This window comes from Eulemur rufifrons, chromosome 9 (genome assembly GCF_041146395.1).
Source record: "Eulemur rufifrons isolate Redbay chromosome 9, OSU_ERuf_1, whole genome shotgun sequence".
In the NCBI taxonomy this organism is placed as follows: Eukaryota; Metazoa; Chordata; class Mammalia; order Primates; family Lemuridae; genus Eulemur; species Eulemur rufifrons.
In genome coordinates this window covers 8,830,431-8,852,499 of record NC_090991.1, presented here as the reverse complement: position 1 = coordinate 8,852,499, position 22,069 = coordinate 8,830,431, and the positions used below count along the sequence as shown (strand labels likewise).

Sequence of the window (22,069 nt, the reverse complement as noted above, 5' to 3'; positions counted from 1 at the left end):
CTTTCTACTCTGCTCACACCTGGGGTTGCAGGCAGGTAGGGCCCACTTCCAAGCCTGAACAGCAGCCTGGAATTCCAGCTGTCCTGCGCCCCACTGCCCAATGCCCAGACCCTCTTCCCATGGCTCTCAGCTACCCTGGAATGTCCCCTGAACCACAATAAAGAGAGAGACCATGACTTATTCTCTTTAATATCCACTTATCAACATTTTGTCACAATAATATTAAAAATAATATCTGTTTTAAAAATCCACAGGGAATTCTCAAGGGAAGAGCTTGTCCTCATCTCTCACCCCTCACATCTGGTAACTCCTGGCCTAGGCCCAGCCTCTTCTGCTTCCTGCCACCAGGTGCAGCCCCTCCTAGTGCCTGAAGCAGGGTCTTCAGGACCCATCCTTGCCCACAGAGTACAGCAAACACAGTGTCCTGGGGGGCTGTGGCCGGGGGAGTTGGGATAAATAGAGGCCTCCGAAGATCAGGGGTTTGGGAGTTGGTGAGGCGGAGAGTGGGAGGTGGGGGCGTTGTAAGGGAGAAAGGGAATGCTGTATTTCTGTGGGAGGGAAAACGTGAACAAACCCTGACAGGCGGCAGAGGCAGGGGCAGGCCAGGAGCCAGGAGCAGCTGAGGGTGGGGCAGAAGGGACCAGGGTGCTCTGAGAGCTCTTGTGGGGAGCCAGCAGCCTGGGACATCTGCCTGGAGACCAGGGCCCCTCAGTGAACTTGGAAGAGTCCGAAGTAGGTGAGGAAGGGGGCAGCCTTGAGATGGGCCCAGGGCAGGGTGCGAATCCGCAGGGAGGACCCTGGCCTCAGGGGCAACAGCCCAGACACCTGGCAGAGGCGAAGCTGGGGCCCCAGGGAACTCGCTGCTGTGGCCGAGAACTCCTCCAGGCAGCGCAGGGCCAGCATGTCATCCACCAGCAAGTCCAGCTTCAGGTAGACAGCCTTTCCCTCATCAAAGTGCACCTGGGGTGAAGGAGGGCAGATAGCGTCCAGGCCTCCGCTTGCCCTTGCCCCAGTTTCAAATTTCCTTAGAGACGCTGGCATCCCATCCCACCCAAACCCCAAGCTCTCCCTCCCCAGCCTTCCGCTTGTCCCCCATTCTCCCCCTAAACAAACCCTTCTCCCCTGATTCCTGCTTTACGAATGGAGCCAGGTGGGGCTTACCTGACAGTACAGGTAGTAGAGGCCAGCCCGGGTGACTATGAATTCCCCGACCTGGCGGTCATAGCGCAGAGGGCTGGAGCTGTTGATTTTGGCTTCCTCCCAGCCACTCACTGTCCCATCCACACCTGAACATGGATGTTCAGAGATAAGGAAAAGTCCTTTTCCAGACTCCCCATGCTTCTCAGGGATCTGTTGAGGGTATTAACCTTTGGGGCCCACCTTACCCAGAAGATACATAGATCACCCAGGGCAACAGAGAAGCCATCCCTGTGGGGCCCATAGTGTAACGGATTATGTAAAGAAATCTGACTTATGTGACCAGCAGGAGTCAGAGCAAACTGTAACCGGTGGTCATTTCTGGGGAGAAGAGTAGGATTGAAGGAGACGTGGGGGCTGTTATAGCTTATTTTATCTGTGTCTATATTGTTTCTTTTCCTTTTTTTTTTTCTTTTTGAGAAGGGATCTTGTTCTGTTGCCCAGGCTGGAGTGCAGTGATGTCATCATAGCTAACTGCAACCTCAGACTCCTGGGCTCAAGTGGTCCTCCTGCCTCAGCCTCCTGAGTAGCTGGGACGACAGGTTCATGCCACCACGCCCAGCTAATTTTTATATTTTTTTGTAGAGATGAGGTCTCGCTATGTTGCTCAGGCTAGTCTCAAACTCCTGGCCTCAAGCAATCCTTCTACTTCAGTCTCCTAAAGTACTGGGATTATAGGCATGAGCCACCATGCCCAGCCTGTTAGCTTTTTTTTTTTTTTTTTTTTTGAGACAGAGTCTTGCTCTGTCACCTGGGCTAGAGTGCCATGACATCGGCCTAGTTCACAGCAACCTCAAACTCCTTGGCTCAAGCAATTCTCCTGCCTCAGCCTCCCGAGTAGCTGGGACTACAGGTGCACACCACCACACCCGGCTGATTTTTCTATTTTCAGTAGAGACAGGGTCTCGCTCTTCCTCTGGCTGGTCTCGAGCTCCTAAGCTCAAGCAATCCTCCCACCTTGGCCTCCCAAAGTGCTAGAGATACAGGCGTGAGCCACTGAGCCCAGCTTCTGTTTGCTTCTTTTATGTTGAAAATGTATACATACATTACTTGAATTATTAAAATTAAAAATAATATAATGACACCCAAATGTCCATCAACTGATGAATGGATAAACGAAATGTGGCATATCCACACAATGGAATATTATTTGGCCATAAAAAAGGAATGAAGTACTGATGCATGCTACAACGTGGCATGAACCTTGAAAATATGCTCATATAATACATTGTATGATCCCATTTATATGAAATGTCCAAATCGGCAAATAGAAACAGAAAGTAGATTATTGGTTGCTTAGGGCTGGGCAATGGCAGGAATAGGAGTGATGGCTAAAGGGTATGGAGTTTCTTTTTGAGGTAATGAAAATGTTCTAAAATCACCATAGTGATTTATGATTACACAAGTCTGTGAATATATTAAAAGCTATTGAATTGTACACTTTAAACGAGTATATTGTATGGTATGTGAATTATTGTCTCAATAAAGCTGTCATTAAAAAAAACAAACCCAAACCCTAGAGCTAGGGTAATTGCAAAGTGAAAAGAACAGGAATAATGAAACAATAGAGCAGGGTGTCAGGTGGCATCCCAGCTCCTCCCCTGTGCACCCTGCCTCCCTTGCCACTGTCATCTCACAGGCTGGCTCCCCAGAACACTCCTCCCAGGGTCCCTGCCCTGGCTTCCTCTTCCTGGGCCACCCAGTTTAAAATCACCAGCCCCAGCCCTGCCTGCACTAATCTCTTCACACCATCCTGTTTCTTTCATAGCAGTCACTAACACGAGAAATTATCTTGTTTATTTATCTATGTGTTCATTTGGGGTCTGACTGCCCCTTGCGAGAGAGTAAGAATGAGAGAGAGTAAGAATGAAAGGATGATGGTCTTATGTTGGCTTGTTCTCCACTGTGGCCTCGGCACCTGGAGCTGGGCTTGGCCTCAGTGGGGGCCCAGTAAGCCCAGGCAGGAGGACTGAGAGAACACAGTGGCCATGGCTGGCAGCTCCCTCCTCCTTTGGGTCCTCCCTGGCTGGCTCACAGGGACTTGGGCAGTTAGTTCTCTTCCCCAGCCCCCTTCCTCTGCCAGCCACAGGCTCTGCCCTTGTCACTTTTTCAAGTAAAAAGTAACTATAACTCTTGCTGGGCATTTTTCTCTTTCTTTCTTTTTTTTTTTTTTTTTGTTTCTTTGTTTTTTGAGATAGAGTCTTGCTCTGTGCCTTGGGTAGAGTGCAGTGGCATCAGCCTAGCTCACAGCAACTTCAAACTCGGGAGCTCAAGCGATCCTCCTGCCTCAGCCTCCCAAGGAGCTGGGACTATAGGCACGCAGCTAATTTTTCTATTTTTAGTAGAGATGGGGTCTTATTCTTGCTCAAGCTGGTCTTGAACCCCTGAGCTGAAGCAATGCTCCCTCCTTGGCCTCCCAGAGTGCTAGGGCGTGAGCCACTGCACCTGGCTTGCCGGGCATTTTCATTCCCACTTAGCGGGCACCACACCTATACCCTGGGGAGTTCAGACCCGAGTCTCCAGCCCCTTCCTCATCCTGCTACCTCCACTGTCTGGCTCACCGAGCTGGCTCCTCTCACCCCAAACTTGTCTTACCTTCTGTATTCCACATTTGGATGCCTGGGTGCCCAAGCCATCCTTTCCTTTACCCACTTCATTCATTGCTCGCCAGTTCCTATCGATTCTGCCTCCTGAATAGCCCTGTCCCATTTCGCTCCGTCTGGTTTCTCTCTGGGATTAGTCTCAGCCTCCTCCAGTTTATTCCCTACACAAAGCCACAGAGATATTTCTAGAATGAAGACGTGAGCAGGCCTCACCTTGCCTCACTCCTTTCGATGGCTCACTTCAGGACGGCTCCCACGCTGTGGCCCAGCTTCTGTCTTCTGCAGCCTCACACCCACCTCGTCCCTCTAGCACTTTCTGCTTCTGAGATGCTGAATTCACAATCCCCCAGGCTCATCATGCTCTTGGCAAACCCAAGGCATTTGTACCAGTGGCTCCTTCTCCCTGCAACATCCTTGACCCCTTGCCCATCTCACACTCACACCTCCAGGCCTAGCTGCCATCGCAGAGAGAGAGTCCCTCATTCCACAGTACATAGCTGTCTGTCTTCCCCCATGCTGCCATGGATCTTTGGCCACTTCCATTATTGTTCTTGTCATATCACACTGTAATTACAAATGTATATGCTTGTTTCCTCTCCTAGACAGTGACACCTTGAGAATAGGTCTGGGGATTGGTCGCTGTGGGTGCCTAGCCTGGCCCTAGCAAACAGCAGGTTCTCAGTGATGTGTGTTGACTCAGTGAATGAATGAATGTCTGGGTAACTGACAAAATAAGTGGTCTACATGAAGGAGAGGAAGGCTGGCTCCAGCATGAAGAGTTGGGAGGGGAGAGAAGCTCTGCTCTGTTCTTCCTGGCATGGAGCCAGCCTGAGCAAAGGCTGCTGCTTGTGGCCAAAGGGCATGGTGTGCCTGGGACCATGGAGGTGTTGTCTGATGTCATGTGTCTCCAACCGCGGACATCACATGGACATTCCATGCTGCCTGGCAATCCCACTTTCCCCACTAAGCTTGCTTTTGTACTCACCAAGATGAGGATTTTTGTACCATCTCTCCTCAAACCTCCTACTCCTGTCTCCCTAGTTCTCCAGAGGGCTTGGAAGTGACCAGGCAGCGGCTCCCTCATTCCCCTCCCCCCCAAATCTGCAAACCCATCAGTTCTCATGTTCTCCTCTGATCCTCTGGTGATGATGGCAGATGTGTCCTCTCTTCCTTCTGGAAACTATCCCTTCCCACCTTCTTGGATGTGGCCCCTGCAGGTCCCCCTCACCCCTGCACCAGCAGTCTTGCCTCTCATGCAGACCACATCCAGTACACAGGCACACTCTAGCTGGGTTCAAATCCTGGCTCCGACACTGAGCATCATCACGACCTTGGACAAGTTGTGTAACCTCCATCTGTGAAATGGAGGTCATCAGGGCATCTTCCTTTTAGGGCTGTAGTGAGGATTAGCTAAGACCAAACACATGAGTGCTAGACACAGTGCCTACGCCAAGGAAACACTCAATAAATGTCAACAGATTGAATTAGTATTCCTGACAGGACTAAATCTTTCCCCAATCCACATCCCCCTGCACCGACTTATTTCTTTGCTCCTTCTTACAGAGAAATTTCTGAAAAGGGTTGAGCCTGTCTCTGATTCCTTCGCTCCCATTTTCTTCTCAACCCAATCCACGCTGCCTTCCGTCCTAACGACACCACTGAAACCGCCCTCATTAAGGTCAACAGTTGACTTTTATGTCAGCAAACCCAGCCTCATTCCTCTGTTCTCATCTCATGTGACCTCTCAGCTGCATTCAACACAGACAGCCACATCCTCCTTCTTGAAACAGTGCTTTCTTTTAGAGTCCAGGACACCACCCTCCCTGGGTTTCTTCCTCTCTCTCCAGCTGCTTCTCAGTCTCCTCTACCGGTTTCCCTCCTCTGGCCGACTTCAAGATGTCCAGGAGCCTCGGCACTTCGGCACTTTGTTCGTGGGGCCCTTCTTTCCCCTGGTGTCTCACTCAATCCTGTGGCTTTAAATGCCTTTAAATACCATCCGTCTGGTCGAGACTCCTGACTTCATACGTCCTGGCCTAGCCTGAGCTAGTTTCCCATTTCCAGCCATCTATCTGTGGAATTTACTTCTTATCATTGTTTATTTTAGACATCTCAAAGTTAATAATTATTTTACACACCTCCCAACCTATTTCTTCCCTGGTCAACCCCATCTTAGGAAATGGCATCATTATTCCCAGAAACTCACGTTAATAATCTGGAGGTCATTTGTGATTCCTTCCTTTCTCTTATCCTTCACATGCAACCCACAAGCAAGTCTTCAAGCCACATGCTGAATCCACCCACTTCTCTCCACTCCTGCTGCCAACCCTCTAGGCTGAGCTCCCTCGTGTCTTGCCTCGCAGCCTACCACAGTGGAAGGACATTCCAGGTAAGGGAACGGTATGTGCGAAGCCCAAAAGAGGCACACAGGGGGGAGGGGGCAGAGGCGTTAGCCCAGCATGCATGGAGAACGAATAAGGTGTGCAGGGAAATGAGCTTGAGACCAGACCACAGAGAGGCTGGGGGCCAACCAGAGAGGCAATGCAATAATGACAGTGCAGTGTAGTGGGCTGGGCTTGGCAGCATAGGTGGGACCCAGGGGAGGGGTGGGGGAGTGTGGAAGGCAGAAGGAGCAAGAGGCTGGGTTTGAGGTTCTGAGGTCACAGTGTTGAGGAGGGGGCTGGGGTAGAAATGGAAAAGATGAGCAGACACTGGAAACATTTTGAGGAAAAATAATCAAGGCAGGAAGACACATGGAATATGGGGGAAAGGAGAGGGAAGAATCAAAGGTGCTTCTTGGAGAAGAATGAGGGCTGAAGGAGACAGCTGGGCAGTGGTTTGGTGGGATAGCTGGCCTGGGTTCTGGAGAGGGGCGGGGTCCCTGCCTAGATCACAGAGAGCACCAAGCCCTGAGGACCTTCATGAACCGGCTTCTGGGGTTCCAAGGCAGAAGGCAGGGAGGGGGGTAGTAAGCCAAAGGTTTTGAGGGGTCCCTTTCCCAGGAGGCCAGTGCTGCGTGGGGGATGGGGTCTCACCCGCCTGCGCTCCGTCCTGTCCGGGTCGAGGGTGAACTGTAAGACAGGAAAGCATCAGTGACACCTGCCCTGCCCCTCTGCTGCCCCTCCTCCCTGGGCATGGCTCACCCATCACCCACCTTCATAGTGGGCTGCAATTGCTCTGCGAGCCCGTGTTTTCCGGCCTTTGGGTGCTGAGAATCAAGGAAAGACAGATGAGCAAAATGGGCCCCTCTGGGGCCACTCCCCCAGCCCTGTTCCCCTCTCAGGGACCCTGGCATCCTCATTCTTGTCCAGACTCCTGGCCTCAGAATCTCAGGCCTTATCTTCTTCCATAAGTGGAGTGACATATAATTTATCATCCAAACTGGGGTACTTCTGAGAGCAAAACGGGACGCCATTAATAACCACACTGCAATAATGGGTACACGCCAGGACAGTCCCACAAAAAGCCTGGATACAGGGCCGTATGGTCATCCCATTGTCTTTGCCTACTGGGGCCCAGGCCTCTGACTCCCCTACCTTGGCCCCAGGGGTTCTCCTAACTCCTGGTCATCCCCATTTCATATTTGGAGTAGGGTCTGAAGAAGCATGTCCCTTTAGAGGGAGGGCCAGAGTCCCCAGGTGGGAGTGGTTAGCTGCGTGTCTCTGGACCTCCCTCCACTCTCTGGGCCTCACTTTCTCTGTGAGGATAATGGTTTTGCTCTGCCCACTTTATGGGGCTGTTATGAACACAAGCAGTAATGAATCCAGAAACCACTGCAGACTGACGCTACTGTTATTCCTGAGGTTGGGATAGCAGGATGCTCACCACTTCTGGGAGGCCGAACTAATCGTTTCAGGAAAGGCACGGGATCCCGACTTTCCTCTGTCTGGGGATTCAGTTCCTAGGGGAATTAAGGGCAGAGCTCAACCAGGGACAACCAGAGACATAAACTGAGACACACAGGGCCTATCAGCAGAGCCCCCAGTCAGCAATAGGCACAGAAGTCTCAGGGACAGATCACCCCCCTTGATCAAGTATGGCTGGGGCCAAGGGGCGAGCAAGGCGCTGGGGATCAGGCCCTGTCCCCACCCCATTCTTGAGACCAGCCCCACCTTCCCCACCCCCCAGAACCCACACAGACCCTGCACGCAGTTGGCACATTGCACACGGCCCCACCCACAGTCGGCGTGCACACACCCTGTACACAACAGCATCCCTCTTCCCCACTCACATATCTCACACTCCCATGTCACCCACAGCCAACAAACACTTCGGACTGAGATGGCACTAGCCCAGCACAAGCCCCCTTACACAAAGTTGTCACTGGTCACCCTCTGTTCCCCACACAAACACCCACACACACACACACCCGACACACACCCATGCATGCACCACCTTCATGCACACTGGCACACTTCCCATGCCCAGCAGCCTGCAGACAGCGCCCACACATCCACTCACCAGAGGGTCCTGGTCCTCCTCTGCCACCAGCTCCCCCTGGGAAGGCTCCTGCTGGGAAGGAGGCAGCGTCACCCTCTCCTTCTCCACCTGACACCTCACCCTCCACCCATCCTCCGGTACCCTTGCCCTCAGCCCAGCCGGCCCCCAGCGGCTCCTCTGCAGTCTCTGCTCCTAAAGTGCCCAGGGAGGGGCGTGCAGCGGGGCCTCACCTGAGCAGACAGCGATGCCCGGCTCCCCAGGCTGACCGCGGCCAGCAGGAGGCCAAGGCCGGCCAGCGCCAGGCCCAGGCCCAGCATGAGCGGGGCCAGCAGGGCGGTGCCCGGCTCCCCCCGGCGCCCCCTCCGCCTCTGGCTCCGACGGGCGGCCATGGGGGCGGGGGGCTGTGCCTGCCTCACCGCCCCCCCATCCCGGGACCCGAGGGATCGGGGGAGGGGGAGCGGGCGGGCGGGCCGGGCTCGGGAGAGGGAGGGGCAAGGGAAACGGGGCGGGAGGGGGACGAGGACAGGAAGCCGGACGCTGTTTGTGTGTGATTAAACTCTGCTCTCGCCTAGCGCAGCGCGGCGCGGACTGGGTGGGCGCGCAGCCGACTTCAGAGCGCCAGGCGCCCCAGCGACCGCGGCCCCGCGGGACGGGGCCCGGGATGGCGCTGCAGGCAGGGCGCCCGAGAGGCAGCGAGAGCAGAAACGAGCAGGAACTCCACCCGGGCCTCTGCGCGGCGATGAGGCTGCGAGGCCCCCGGAGCCCCCTCGAGGGAACCCGGCACTCGGCCGTGCGGGGCCGGGGTCGTTCCCTCCGTCTACACGGTTAGGGCCCAGGCGCCCTCCTCCTCCTCCGCTGTAGACAGTTTGGACTTTATCAGCTGCAACTAGAGACAGTACTTTCCAGGAAGTAACTGGAAAAGAGCTTGAGGATGTCTATTAACATGGGTTATGTTTTCACTTCTTTGAGCTAATCAATTGGTAGTTGATCGAAACTGCAGCGTCCTGCGGCTCGAGAGAGCAAGCCAGACGCAGGGCGCGTCCTCAGGCAGTGTGTCCCCAGAACGTACTTCTCTGGAAACACGGGCGCCACTTCAGCTAATGGTAGGGCTTACGGAGCTCAAGGCAGAGCTAACAAACGTGAGCCCTGTAAACGAATTTGGGGGAAGAAAAGTTGGACCCTTTTTGCCATGAAAACAGTTTCGTACACAGCAAGGTCCGCAAAAAGTCCTTTGAACCGATAATGTTCGCTTCCGCACGTCTGTAGTGAAGGCGTTAGAATAACAATTGTGTGAGAGTAATCATTAAACGGCAGGGTAAAGCGATGTCTCTGGATAAGGTAAGAATGTGGCCAGCCTCCCGCCGGGCAGGTCTCCTTCCCTCCGTGGCTGCTGTCCTGTCACCTGCTGAACAGCCTTTTCTGCTTCAGGATCTCAACACAAGTTATTCCCCTTACCTAGAATACTCAGGCCACCTCCACCTGCAATTTAGGTCACTTCAGGGAGAGTTTTTCAGATCATCTTTTAAAATTAGGACCCCCCCCCAACTCCCCTCGTTCTCTCCCCTGGTGAACTTTATTTCTTTCCTAGTTATCACAATTTGGAATGATATACTTGGCTACTTGGGTGTTGTCCACCTCCCCAAATACATTGTACAACTGTATAAAATTTCATATTTCCTGGTTTGCCTGCTTATTGCGTCTCTAGAATGTAAACTCTATGAGGACGTTTATTCACCGTTATATCCCTAGCACCTGTGAAATGTCAGCTTCTCAGCTATTACTCGAACAACCTGTTGAAAAGACAAAGCTGAGTTTGTGGTTCACCCCTCGACTGTCTGACTGTACCTCGTGGGAAGAAGGGCAAGGCCATGATATCCATTGAGACTTGGAAGTCTGGTTGTGGGGGGTTGGCTTTCAATGCTGGGGTAGGGCCAGGGGTTGATGAGGATTGGGTAAGGGCCGTACTATAATAGTTTAGGATGAACCATTATAGTAGTTCATATACTACTATATGTATATGTAGTAGTATACATATTATGTATGTAAAGGGAGGATTTTGAGGTAAATATCTTCAGAAAGTCTGAAAAATGCGAACTGTCCATTGCTCCTTTCTATTGAAGAGTTGATAGATCTTTCAGGAAGTTCCTAGAATAAACAATAAAGTTAACTTGAGGGCCATGGCTCATGCCTGTAATCTGAGCACTTTGGGAAGCCAAAGTGGGGGGATCCCTTGAGCCCAAGAGTTTGAGACCAGCCTGAGCAACATAGCAGGACTCCATATCTACAAAAAATAAAAACATTAGCCTGGCATCGTGGCATGGGCCTGTAATCCTAGTTACTTGGGAGGATGAGGTGGAAGGATCCCTTGAGTCCAGGAGTTCAAGACTGCAATGAGCTATGATCACCCCACTGCACTCCATCCTGGGCAGCAGAGTGAAACCCTGTTTTTAAAAAAATAAAATAAAGTAAAAATAAATAAAGTTAATTTGAAACGTTCAGTTCATTTCAAATAATAGTTATGGCAATGAAGATAATGGAATACTCATGTTCATGTAGATAGTAAACTATGTCAAGAGTATGTGGTTTCAGTTCTCAGCCTACAGCAGTGCCTTGGACATAAAAGATACTTAATCAACATTTGTTGGTTGGCCGGGCGCGGTGGCTCACGCCTGTAATCCTAGCACTCTGGGAGGCCGAGGCGGGTGGATCGCTCAAGGTCAGGAGTTTGAGACCAGCCTGAGCGAGACCCCGTCTCTACTAAAAATAGAAAGACATTATATGGACAACTAAAAATCTATATAGAAAAAATTAGCCGGGCATGTGGCGCATGCCTGTAGTCCCAGCTACTCGGGAGGCTGAGACAGTAGGATCGCTTAAGCCGAGGAGTCTGAGGTTGCTGTGAGCTAAGCTGACGCCACGGCACTCACTCTAGCCTGGGCAACAAAGTGAGACTCTGTCTCAACAACAAAAAAAAAAAAACATTTGTTGGTTGAGTGAACTGGTTGACAACTGAAAACTCCAAGAAAACAGGGACCATATATGTATTTTCATCTGCTTATATTCAGCAGCTAGTATGGTATGTGGCAAACAGGGAGCACTCAATAAATACTTCTCGAATGGACTCTAGTGGTTGATGTTTAATACACGGAAGAGAAAGAAACACAAGAGGCTTTGGTGGAAAGCCTGGAAGGAATTCTGGTCATTGCGAGGATCTATATAACTTAATGGCACTGATTCAAATTTCATTTTTTTTTTTTTTTTTTTTGAGACAGAGTGTCGCTTTGTTGCCCAGGCTAGAGTGAGTGCCGTGGCGTCAGCCTAGCTCACAGCAACCTCAAACGCCTGGGCTTAAGCAATCCTACTGCCTCAGCCTCCCGAGTAGCTGGGACTACAGGCATGCGCCACCATGCCCGGCTAATTTTTTTTTTTTTTCTATATATATTTTAGTTGGCCAGATAATTTCTTTCTATTTTTAGTAGAGACGAGGTCTCGCTCATTGCTCAGGCTAGTCTCGAACTCCTGACCTTGAGCGATCCACCCGCCTCGGCCTCCCAGAGTGCTAGGATTACAGGCGTGAGCCACCGCGCCCGGCCTCAAATTTCATTTTACTTCACACTTGTGACTTTCCTTTTGTTCCTCGATACAAGGGTTTCGCTGGCATTATTCTGTGCTTAGTAGATATGGTTAGGGTTATTTGCTTCACAGAAATGAAATGAAGAAAGGGATGATGGAGTAGAAAGGGATTTTCTGAGGTCATTGGACAAGAATTAGAAGTCAAGGAGAGAGAGATGGAAACTGCTACCACAGACTGTTGTCTGAGCTAGGGGAAAAAATGAAGAAAGCTGGGCTGGGTGCAATGGGTCACAACTGTAATCCCAGCATTCTGGGAGGCCCAGGCAGGAGGATCGCTTGAGGCCAGGAGTTCAAGCCAGCCTGGGCAATTTAGTGAGATCTCATCTCTATAAATATATTTTTGTTTAACTTTAAAAATTAAAAGGTAAGGCTGAGGAGAGTTTGTGTGCAGTCTTGAGAGAGTTTGGCCCTGAGCTTCTATCAGGGCCAAGGCTGAGGAAGGCTTTGGTTTTTGCAGCCATGGTGGTCTATATATGCCATAAACTCCTTTCCTTCACGTGGCCAGACAGTTCCCCAGCTGGAAAAGGCTCACCACACAAAAGCAGTGCTTGTGCTTTCTTGAAGTAACTCAGTTTCCTTCCTCAGTTTACCTGCTCTCTCCTCAGCTCTGAGGTCAGGGCCCTTGAAACCAGCACTCTGAGATAAAGGTGCAAACCCTGTGTTTGAGACATGACCCTGACATTCAGTAAAGAGTTCTTGGATTTCCACTGACCTTGATGAATGAGCCGTCACCATGGGCCTCTGTCAATCTGTGTAGTGACTGTGTGGGACAATTAGAAAAGAAAACTGGATTTCTGATTCAAGGCCAGGCATACTCCTTTGCCTCCAATTCTTCATTAGATCTCACTGAAATAAAAGTAGAACATACAAAAAGAAATGAGATCAAATATGGCGGGGAGAGGGGGGCCATCCAAGCCTGGTTGCTTAAGCTGCTGAAGAGAGGCAATGTCCTTGGTCAGCAGGGACTGGAAACATGGCATTGACTGAAGGTCCACAGGACAGGTCATCAGCACAATTGGTGACCCCACTTCCCTTCCTCACCCAGAAGGCATTTTCCTTCTGATAAAATATCAGCCATCTTGTCTCCAAAAAAATGGAATCCATTTTCTGAGGGAAGTTCAGGCTTCTAGTATAAATGTTGGCAGTCCAGAAGAAATGTTCCTTATTCTAGCAGTTGGGGTAGCCCACAGTCTGACAGGTGACCATCAGCCCTCCACCACCCAAATTCACGGGAGACAGAAATGTCCCTTTCCTCCAGGTATAGGAAGGGCACCTCTCACATGAGGTTCTTATTACCTGCTTCAGGAAAAGGGCAAGGAATTCTAGCTTTTATGACCTGGTTCAGGGGGAAAGGGCAGGAGAAGGTCAGAGAGAACTTCATGCTTCTGTAATTTTCTCAGATTTCTTCAGCTTAAAATACTCACTATGCCAAGATGCCTTAGTTTGGGGTAGAGTGTTCTGAATCTCATGATTACCAGCGATCACCATGCGTGTGAGGAGGACTCGCAGTGTGTAAAGGAAACACCAAGATTAACCAATAGAAAATCTAAAACTGGAGGAAACAGAGATAATTCAGGGTACAAAGAGAACTACCTAATATATACATTCAAGAGATTCAAGAAGACATAGCATCCATAAAACAAGAACTGGATGTTATATGAAAAAGGAACAATTAGAAAACAAGAAATATTTCTCAGAGACTAAAATGTGATTGCAAAAGTACAATGTTCAGGGCCAGGTGCTTATGCCTATAATCCTACCACTTTGGGAGGCTGAGGCTGGAGGTTTGCTTGAGACCAGCCTGAGCAAGAGTGAGATCCTGTCTCTACAAAAAATAGAAAAATTAGCCAGGTGTGGTGGTGGCATGCACCTGTAATCCCAGCTACTCTGGAGTCTGAGGCAAGGGGATCGCTTGAGCCCAGGAGTTTGAGGTTGCAGTGAGCTATCATGAGGCTACTGCACTCCAGCTAGGGTGCCAGAGCAAGACTCTGTCTCAAAAAAAAAAAAAAAAAGTAAAATATTTAATAGAAGGATTTAAAAAACTCCAAAAATATAGAACAAGAGGACAGAAAGATGAAAATCAGGGAGAAAAGGTAATAAATGCAGAAGATCAATCTAGAAGGACCACATGATTATTAGGAATCCCAGAAAATGAGAATGAATAGAACAAAGGGAAGGAAAATACCTTAGGAAAAAATAAGAGATAATTTACAGAACTGAAAGCCATGTCTTCATTCTGAAAGGATTTATATTGTGCTCAAGACAATGAAGGAAAAATCATCCATACTGAGACACTTCCTCATGAAATTTCAGAATTTCAAGAATAAAGAGAAGATTTGAAAAGTTTCTAAAGAGAAAACACAATTCATCTCTAAAGGAACAAGAATCAAAATGACTACCAACTTTTTATCAATAACACTAAATCCTACAAGACTGAATGGAGAAATGTCTGCACAGTTTTGAAGGAAAAGAATTTCTACCTACAATTTTATATCCAGCCAAACTATCTTGAAGTGTAAGGGCAAGATAAAGCCATATTCTAACACACAAAGTTGGCCTCCCCATACCTTTTCCTAGAAAATAGAGGACGTATTTCAGAAAATGTGGGAGCAAGCAAACAAGAAGACAAAATAATATTCAGGAAACAGTTGATTCTAACTCAGAAGATTAGTGAATGGAGGTGCCAGGGTGACATCTGTGGAACAAGCCTAGGGAGTAAAAAGTTTTAATTGCAGGAGGCGGAAAAACTGAAGCTTGAATTGAATAAATGGTATGAAAGATAATTTGAAAAAAAATTAAAGATATAACATAGGTAAGGAGTATAAGGAGAAAGAAAAGGAATTAGAATTTCTAGAAAAATTCCAAAACTGAAGAATACATTCATGATTTAAATGAAGAACAAGCTATAATATGACATGATTATGTTAATTGATGCAATATCAATTTTTTTTTTTTTTTTTTTTGAGACAGAGTCTCACTCTGTTGCCCGGGCTAGAGTGCCGTGGTGTTATCCTAGCTCACAGCAACCTCAAACTCCTGGGCTCAAGCAATCCTTCTGCCTCAGCCTCCCGAGTAGCTGGGACTACAGGCATGTGCCACCATGCCCAGCTAATTTTTTCTATTTTTAGTTGTTTGGCTAATTTCTTTCTATTTTTAGTAGAGACAGGGTCTCACTCTTGCTCAGGCTGGTCTCGAACTCCCGAACTCGAGCGATCCTCCCGCCTGGACCTTCCAGAGTGCTAGGATTACAGGGGTGAGCTACCGCGCCCGGCCTGATACAATATCAATTAAGGACCTTACTGCTTGACACATTCTTCTTGGAGTGACACAGGGATTGTGGGATTTGGTTCATAGAAAAGAAAGTGTAATCCCAGCCCATTGTTTGGCCTGAGCTTAACCAATATTCATATAAGTATTGTCGATTGGATTTCAACTTTTAGGGTTAAGCTGTAGAAAATATTGTGGTTGCAACAAAGACTAGAGACAGGGTCTCACTGTGCCATCCAGGCTGGAGTACAGTGGGGCAATCATAGCTCATGGCAGCCTCGAATTCCTGGACTCAAGTGTCACAATCTTGACTTTGGTAAATGTGAAGGTGAGAAAAGGTTGCACGTGGACATGGGGAGAGAAAAGAATCACAAGCTGGCATCTCTTGCCAGAGACACTGTCAAAAGCAGATGTAGTAACAGGTTTACTTATGTAACCAAAATAATTAATATATAAAAAATATATATAAATAATATAAAGTCAGTCATCCCAGTGGAAGAGGAGAGGAAGAGGGAGTGTGAGTTAAACACTTCATGTTTTTTATTAGAAAATCGGTATTAATTAAAGTTGATATATAAAGAAATAGAAGTATGAGCATTTTAGCTGGGATTTCAGAAGTAAGTTCCAGAAGAACTAAAAACAGAGACCGTTAAGGAGGTTGCCTCGAGGTCATGGGAGTGGGGTGGGATAAGATGGGAAGGGTTGGGGCACTGTTGTTTTTCATCGTTATGTCCTCTGTTCCACTTGATTTTTGTTATCAGGTGAATGCAGCATTTCAACATGTAAAAAGAAAAAATTTGTGAAGCAGGAAGGCTTGCCAAGGAGAGAGAAAGTCATTACCCGACTTGGCCAGCCTGTGATCACACCTGCTGATGGAAAAAAACAGGGATTGGACCCTTGGAAACAGTAGATCATCCTCAGATCCTTTAACTTTGGCTTGAAAAATTAATTCAATGCACTTAACCTTTTTGTTCTTGGTTTGCGGCCAAAGTTAAAATTAACTTGCATTTTTTAGGACACTGATGGGAAGTGACTTGGGAAATGTGTAGGAAAAATACTGAAAGGAAATCTGCCAGTATGATTTTTTTCCTGCCTTTTTATGCTTTTCTTACTTTTCAAATTTTTTACAATGATACTATGGGAATATAAGGCTTTGTTGTTTTGCTTTTTGTTTTTCTTCTTGGAGACCCAGTTTGGTTAATATCACTTAAATGCACATAAGGAATTTCATGTAGTCTGGAAGTGTAGGGAGAGTGTATGCTTTGCTGGCCATTATATTTCCAGGGCCCACAAAAGTTTGTTGAATGAATAAATATAGTCTAATTTCCCTGGGCCGGCAGTGACTAATGAATATTCAATGGGGGCGCAGCCTGTGAGTGGACAGAGACCATCTGAGTTTGTTGGAACTGAGGAGTTTCCTAGGATGAAGAACTTTACTCTAGCCCGGGCAACAGAGTGAGACTCTGTCTTTAAAAAAAAAAAAAAAAAAAAAAATTTACATGCTAAAACCGGGACAGTTCTGGGCAAACCAATACCCAAGGAAGGATTGGGTGCCACCCCCAAGCCACTGCCACACTCACTTTTGGTCAAAATTAGTAAACTTTATTTAAACTTTAATCAATCAATAAAACGACTCAAGGCCCAGTCCTGGGCCCCTTTCTCTTTGCATTCCTACCTGCCACCCTCACCTTCCCCAGACTTAAACTACCATCTAGCCACTGCTGGCTGTCCTGTCCTCCTCTCCCCTGCACCCCTCTGAACATGGGCTGCACACAGTGGGTCAGCACCAAAGGCCTTCCTGGTACTGAATCCAGGAGATACACCTGAGCCCTCATCTTACCTCTTTGCAGCCTCTGGGATTGTTTCCCACTCTGATTGGGAAACCCTCTTTCCTTGGCCTCCTACCGCTCTGGCTTCTAGTTTCTTTCACTAGTTATTTTAGGAACATAAATGTGCTGTATAGAGCTGGCTCATTCATTATTTTACCAACCTTGGTATCACAAATAGAGTTTATATAGAAATTACATAATTAGGCCGGGTGTGGTGGCTCATGCCTGTAATCCTAGCACTCTGGGAGGCCGAGGCGGGAGGATCGCTTGAGATCAGGAGTTCGAGACCAGCTTGAGCAAAAGCGAGACCCCATCTCTACTAAAAATAGAAAGAAATGATTTGGACAACTAAAAATATATATAGAAAAAATTAGCTGGGCATGGTGGCGCATGCCTGTAGTCCCAGCTACTCGGGAGGCTGAGGCAGAAGGATTGCTTAAACTCAGGAGTTTGAGGTTGCTATGAGCTAGGCTGACTCCATGGCACTCTAGCCCCAGCAACAAAGTGAGACTCTGTCTCAAAAAAAAAAAAAAAAAAAAAAGAAATTACATAATTAACCATTGAATTCACTCCTTCTCCCTCCCTCCCTCCCTTCCTCCCTTCCTCCCTCCCTTCCTTCCTCCCTCTCTCCTTCTCTCTTTCCTTCCCTCCTCTCTCTTTCCATTCATAATAACATGCTCCAGGAACACCCTGAACTTCCTCAGCACCAGCCCTGGGATCAGAAGCCATTTCTTCAAGGAACTCTGTTCCCTTTCATGGAGAAAGGTTTTTAACAACCAAGATCTGAGCACTGGGTAAACTCAGTACTACTGGAAATGTGACTACTTCTAAGCCCTTGAGCAGAGATAGGATATGTAAATATTATATAGTAAATTCATAGTGACACCTCTAAGTCTGGTCCAACACCAGAAAGTTCTGCCTCCCCCTCCCCCATTCTGCATGTGTATCCCCCACCTCGTGCTATGCTTGATCCCAACACTGTATGCGTTTCCATCATTGCAATTACCACAATTTATATTTATTATTTTCCTCCTTCACTGTATCATGAAGTTCCGAGAGCACAGGGGCTAAGTCTGTCTTGGGGACCATTGTCTCTCCAGTGCCTTGCATGATACCTGGCCCACAGCAGGCGCTTTATATATTTGTTGAAGGAATTCCCAGGAGATTCTACCTGGACCTTCTCTCCCTGGTTAGAGCCTCCCTCTGTGCTCCATAACTGCCTGTCCTCACCCCAAACACATCACTGTCCTATGTTATCTACTCATCTGACTCTCCTGTTGTCAGCTTCATGGGTGCAGGGACTGTGACTTATTCTTCTGTGTTCCCTAGAAACTGGCTAATGCCTTACATATAGTAGGTGCACAATAAATATATGTTGCATAAAAGAATGAGTGATTTTGTTCAAATGCTGCAGCCTGGAAATGAAGGCACCAGAATTCACACCTGGATCTCCAAAGTGACCTCCTGTCTCCCTACACGGTCCAATCCCGCTGGAGGACGGGAAAGGGGACCCTCCTTGAAGACGGGGTAGGGCTTGGTGAGAGAGAGCAGGGTGGGCATGGCAAGGTTGTGGGGGCAACTGGTAGCCTGACCTTCATCTGCTGCTTTGCCTTTGTGCCTTCTTTGCTATTTCACAGTTTCCTGGGTCACAAGTTTTCTACTTTATCCCCAGCTCTCAATCTATTTCCCATCTGCCTCAAGGTCATACTCAGCCCAGAGCAGGTACCAAGCGTCAGGAGGGGCCAGGCTCCCAGGGGTGTGCATTTAACACCTTCTGCTGGGCCTGGCTGCTGGGCCCATAGCTCACACCTGGGTGTGTTGGTGACATGGTGCGTGGCCTGATGACTAACATAATGGATCTGGTTTGGCCCCTGGCCCTTGACATCTCCCTGAGCCTTAGTCCTGAGCTGCAGCTCGACTCAGTTCTGGCTTGGCTGTGACGGGTCAGACTACCTGGCCTCCCTCCAGGCAGGAGGGAAGGTGGTAAAAGCAAACACAAGTCCTGACACCTCAATGCAGCTGCCTCAGACCCTTTGGGGAAGTCAAATGCAACCGCACAAATCAATAAAAAACAAAAACAATATGTCTGCCAACAGCTGTTAACCCTTTGGCCAGTGGTGGCTTGGGAAATGGGAAACCGAGATTCTGTTTCCACTGGCTTCTGGCCTTTGGCAAGACCTTGAGTGGGCCACCCAGTTCCCTGGGTCTCAAATGGAAAATGGGCTAGAAAGAAACCAGGTCTTGAGGGGACGGGTATTCTGCTGGAGTGGACTTTTGGGGTCATATCACTGTACGCTTTAAAGCTTTGTATTTCTTCACTGTAGAATGTCTGTGATACAAAAATACTGGACAAAACCTAATGCCCCCATGCAGCCATTGAAGGAACAAGCTCTAACATATATTAAGTGAAAAAAACAAAAATACAGAACACATATTTGCACATACAAAATCATATCTCATGTATGCACAGCCTGTGTTTGCAAACACAGAAACAGGTACCGGTGGGTTCCTCTGCGGAAGGGGAATTGGGTATCAGTGAGAGAATTCTCACCATACACTCTCGTGCCCACATGTATGTCTCATCTATTGTAAATAAGTAATTAAATGTTTTACAACGTGCTCGCTTCGGCAACACATACACTAAAATTGGAACGATACAGAGAAGATTAGCATGGCCCCTGCGCAAGGATGACACACAAATTCATGAAGTGTTCTGTATATATATTTTTTAAGTTTTCTTTTTCTTCTTTCTTTTTTTTGAGACAGAGCCTCACTTTGTTGCCCAAGCTAGAGTGCCGTGGCGTCTGCCTAGCTCACAGCAACCTCAAACTCCTGGGCTCAAGTGATCCTCCTGCCTCAGCCTCCCAGAGTGGTAGGACTGACTACAGGTGTGAGCCACTGCGCCCGACTGTGTTCTGTATTTTTTAATCCAAACATTTTTTTTTTTTTTTGGAGACAGAGTCTTGCTTTGTTGCCCGGGCTAGAGTGAGTGCCGTGGCGTCAGCCTAGCTCACAGCAACCTCAGACTCCTGGACTTACTCGATCCTACTGCCTCAGCCTCCCGAGTAGCTGGGACTACAGGCATGTGCCACCATGCTCGGCTAATTTTTTGTATATATATATATTTTAGTTGTCCATATAATTTCTTTCTATTTTTAGTAGAGACGAGGTCTCACTCTTGCTCAGGCTGGTCTCGAACTCCTGACCTCAAGCGATCCACCCGCCTCGGCCTCCCAGAGTGCTAGAATTACAGGCATGAGCCACCGCGCCTGGCCAAAAAGTTTTTAAAGACCTAATTTAAAAACTTAAAAAAAGTGCTCGCTTCGGCAGCACATATACTAAAATTGGAATGGTGCAGAGAAGATTAGCATGGCCCCTAAATTTTAAAAGAAAAAGAAAAGAAAGAATATACTTTTCCTGATTTTTTTTTCCCTCTATCTTCATAATGAAAATTGAATGGGATTTTTGGGTCCTCCATGTAGTGTTGCTCCCTAGATAGTTGGAGAGACTTTATCATTGATGAATAAGACATTGTCCTTTATTTCCTTTTTTTTCTTTTTTAATCCCAATCCCCATTTTACATATGATGTCCTTTATTTCTTCTGTGGACTATTTTGTACTGAGTCCAAAAAGCTACCCATGGTCACCTTTATGGTAAACAGAAAGCATTTCCATTTCAATTCAGCTCAAGTCACCAATCTAATATTAATTTTAATGTTAATTTTTTTGTATTAGAATATGATATCAGGCTGGGCATAGCTCATACATAGTTCACGCCTGTAATCCTAGTGCTTTGGGAGGCGGAGGCAAGGAGGATTGAGACCAGCCTGGGCGACATAGCCAGACTCCGTCTCTACAAAAACTAAAAAATCAGCTGGACATGATGGTGCATTCCTGTAGTCCCACCTACTTGGGAGGCTGAGGCAAGAGGATCGTTTGAGCCCAGGACTTAGAGGGTAAAGTGAGCTATGATGACGGCACTGCACTCTAGCCCAGGCAACAGAGGGAGACCCTGACTCAAAAAAAAGAGAAAAGACGTGCTCGCTTCAGCAGCACATATACTAAAATTGGAACGATACAGAGAAGATTAGGATGGCCCCTGTGCAAGGATGACACGCAAATTCATGAAGCGTTCCACAAAAAAAAAAAAAAGAAGAAAAGAAATACGATATTGTTATAAAGAACAGTTAGACTAAGCAATGATATATAATTTACCATGCTCCTGACTTTAGAAGGAAACTCTTATGTGCACAGTGCTTCCAACAATAGTCCATTAGTTATCGACTCAACATATACTAATGTGCATTTATAAAATAATTTTTTAAAGAACTGTAAGGGGCCAAGTGTGGTGGCTCACGCCTGTAATCCTAGCACTCTAGGAGGCTGAGGCAGGAGGAACCCTCCAGGTCAGGAGTTCGAGACCATCCTGAGCAAGAGCGAGACCCCTGTCTCTACTAAAAATAGAAAGAAATTAGCTGGACAACTAAAAATATATAGAAAAAATTAGCCGGGCATGGTGGCGCATGCCTGTAGTCCCAACTACTCAGGAGGCTGAGGCAGGAGGATTCCTTGAGCCCAGGAATTTGAGGCTGCTGTGAGCTAGGCTGACACCACGGCACTCTCTACTCAGGGCAACAGAGGGAGACTCTGTCTCCAAAAAAATAAAATAAAATAAAATAAAGAACTGTAAGGACCTGTGACCAGCATACCCCTAACACTGAGAAAGTACCTTTTCCCAGAATAATGTGCTTGGTAGGTCATCAATGTTAGAACTCTAAATAAGATTTTTTTTTTTTTTTTTTTTGACAGAGTCTCACTTTGTTGCCTGGGCTAGAGTGCCCTGGCATCATCCTTGCTCACAGCAACCTCAAACTCCTGGGCTCAAGCGATCCTCCTGCCTAGGCCTCCCAGAGTGCTAGGATTACAGGCGTGAGCCACCACGCCCGGCCTCAATTTCTGTCTGTTGCTTTTTCTGCTACAAGTGGATCCTCCTTGAAGCTCTAGGGCAAGCTTTAGGGTGGAGCTGAGTCACCTGAAAGGTTTGCTAAAACACAGAGTTCTGAACCTGTAGGTGTGGGACAGGTGAAATGCTGCCCCTGGGGA

At 47.9% G+C, this 22,069-nt stretch overlaps 1 protein-coding gene and 3 non-coding genes across 5 annotated transcripts; 3 read left to right on the top strand and 1 right to left on the bottom strand.

Moving 5' to 3' along the window:
- Positions 1–200: 200 nt before the first annotated feature.
- On the bottom strand, positions 201–8,694 carry TNFSF12 (TNF superfamily member 12). Of its 2 annotated transcripts, none has more exons than XM_069482002.1 (7): positions 8,468–8,694; positions 8,259–8,309; positions 7,623–7,698; positions 6,952–7,005; positions 6,833–6,868; positions 1,162–1,286; positions 201–960 (listed from the first exon to the last, which is right to left on the bottom strand). In XM_069482002.1, exons 1-7 carry the CDS (start codon positions 8,624–8,626, stop codon positions 709–711), a joined length of 753 nt encoding a protein of 250 aa, XP_069338103.1. In that variant the 5' UTR covers positions 8,627–8,694; the 3' UTR covers positions 201–708. The 2 variants fall into 2 exon arrangements, with proteins under 2 accessions (XP_069338103.1, XP_069338104.1); XM_069482003.1 differs by having other exon boundaries at positions 8,259–8,306.
- A 10,888-nt stretch (positions 8,695–19,582) lies between these two features.
- LOC138392687 (U6 spliceosomal RNA) lies at positions 19,583–19,689 on the top strand. Its single transcript, XR_011234973.1, has one exon. It is a non-coding gene; the product is annotated as a U6 spliceosomal RNA (small nuclear RNA).
- Positions 19,690–20,280: 591 nt separating this feature from the next.
- LOC138392732 (U6 spliceosomal RNA) lies at positions 20,281–20,382 on the top strand. Its single transcript, XR_011235015.1, has one exon. It is a non-coding gene; the product is annotated as a U6 spliceosomal RNA (small nuclear RNA).
- A 621-nt stretch (positions 20,383–21,003) lies between these two features.
- On the top strand, positions 21,004–21,110 carry LOC138392698 (U6 spliceosomal RNA). The gene has a single exon (XR_011234984.1). It is a non-coding gene; the product is annotated as a U6 spliceosomal RNA (small nuclear RNA).
- The last annotated feature ends 959 nt before the right edge of the window (positions 21,111–22,069 follow it).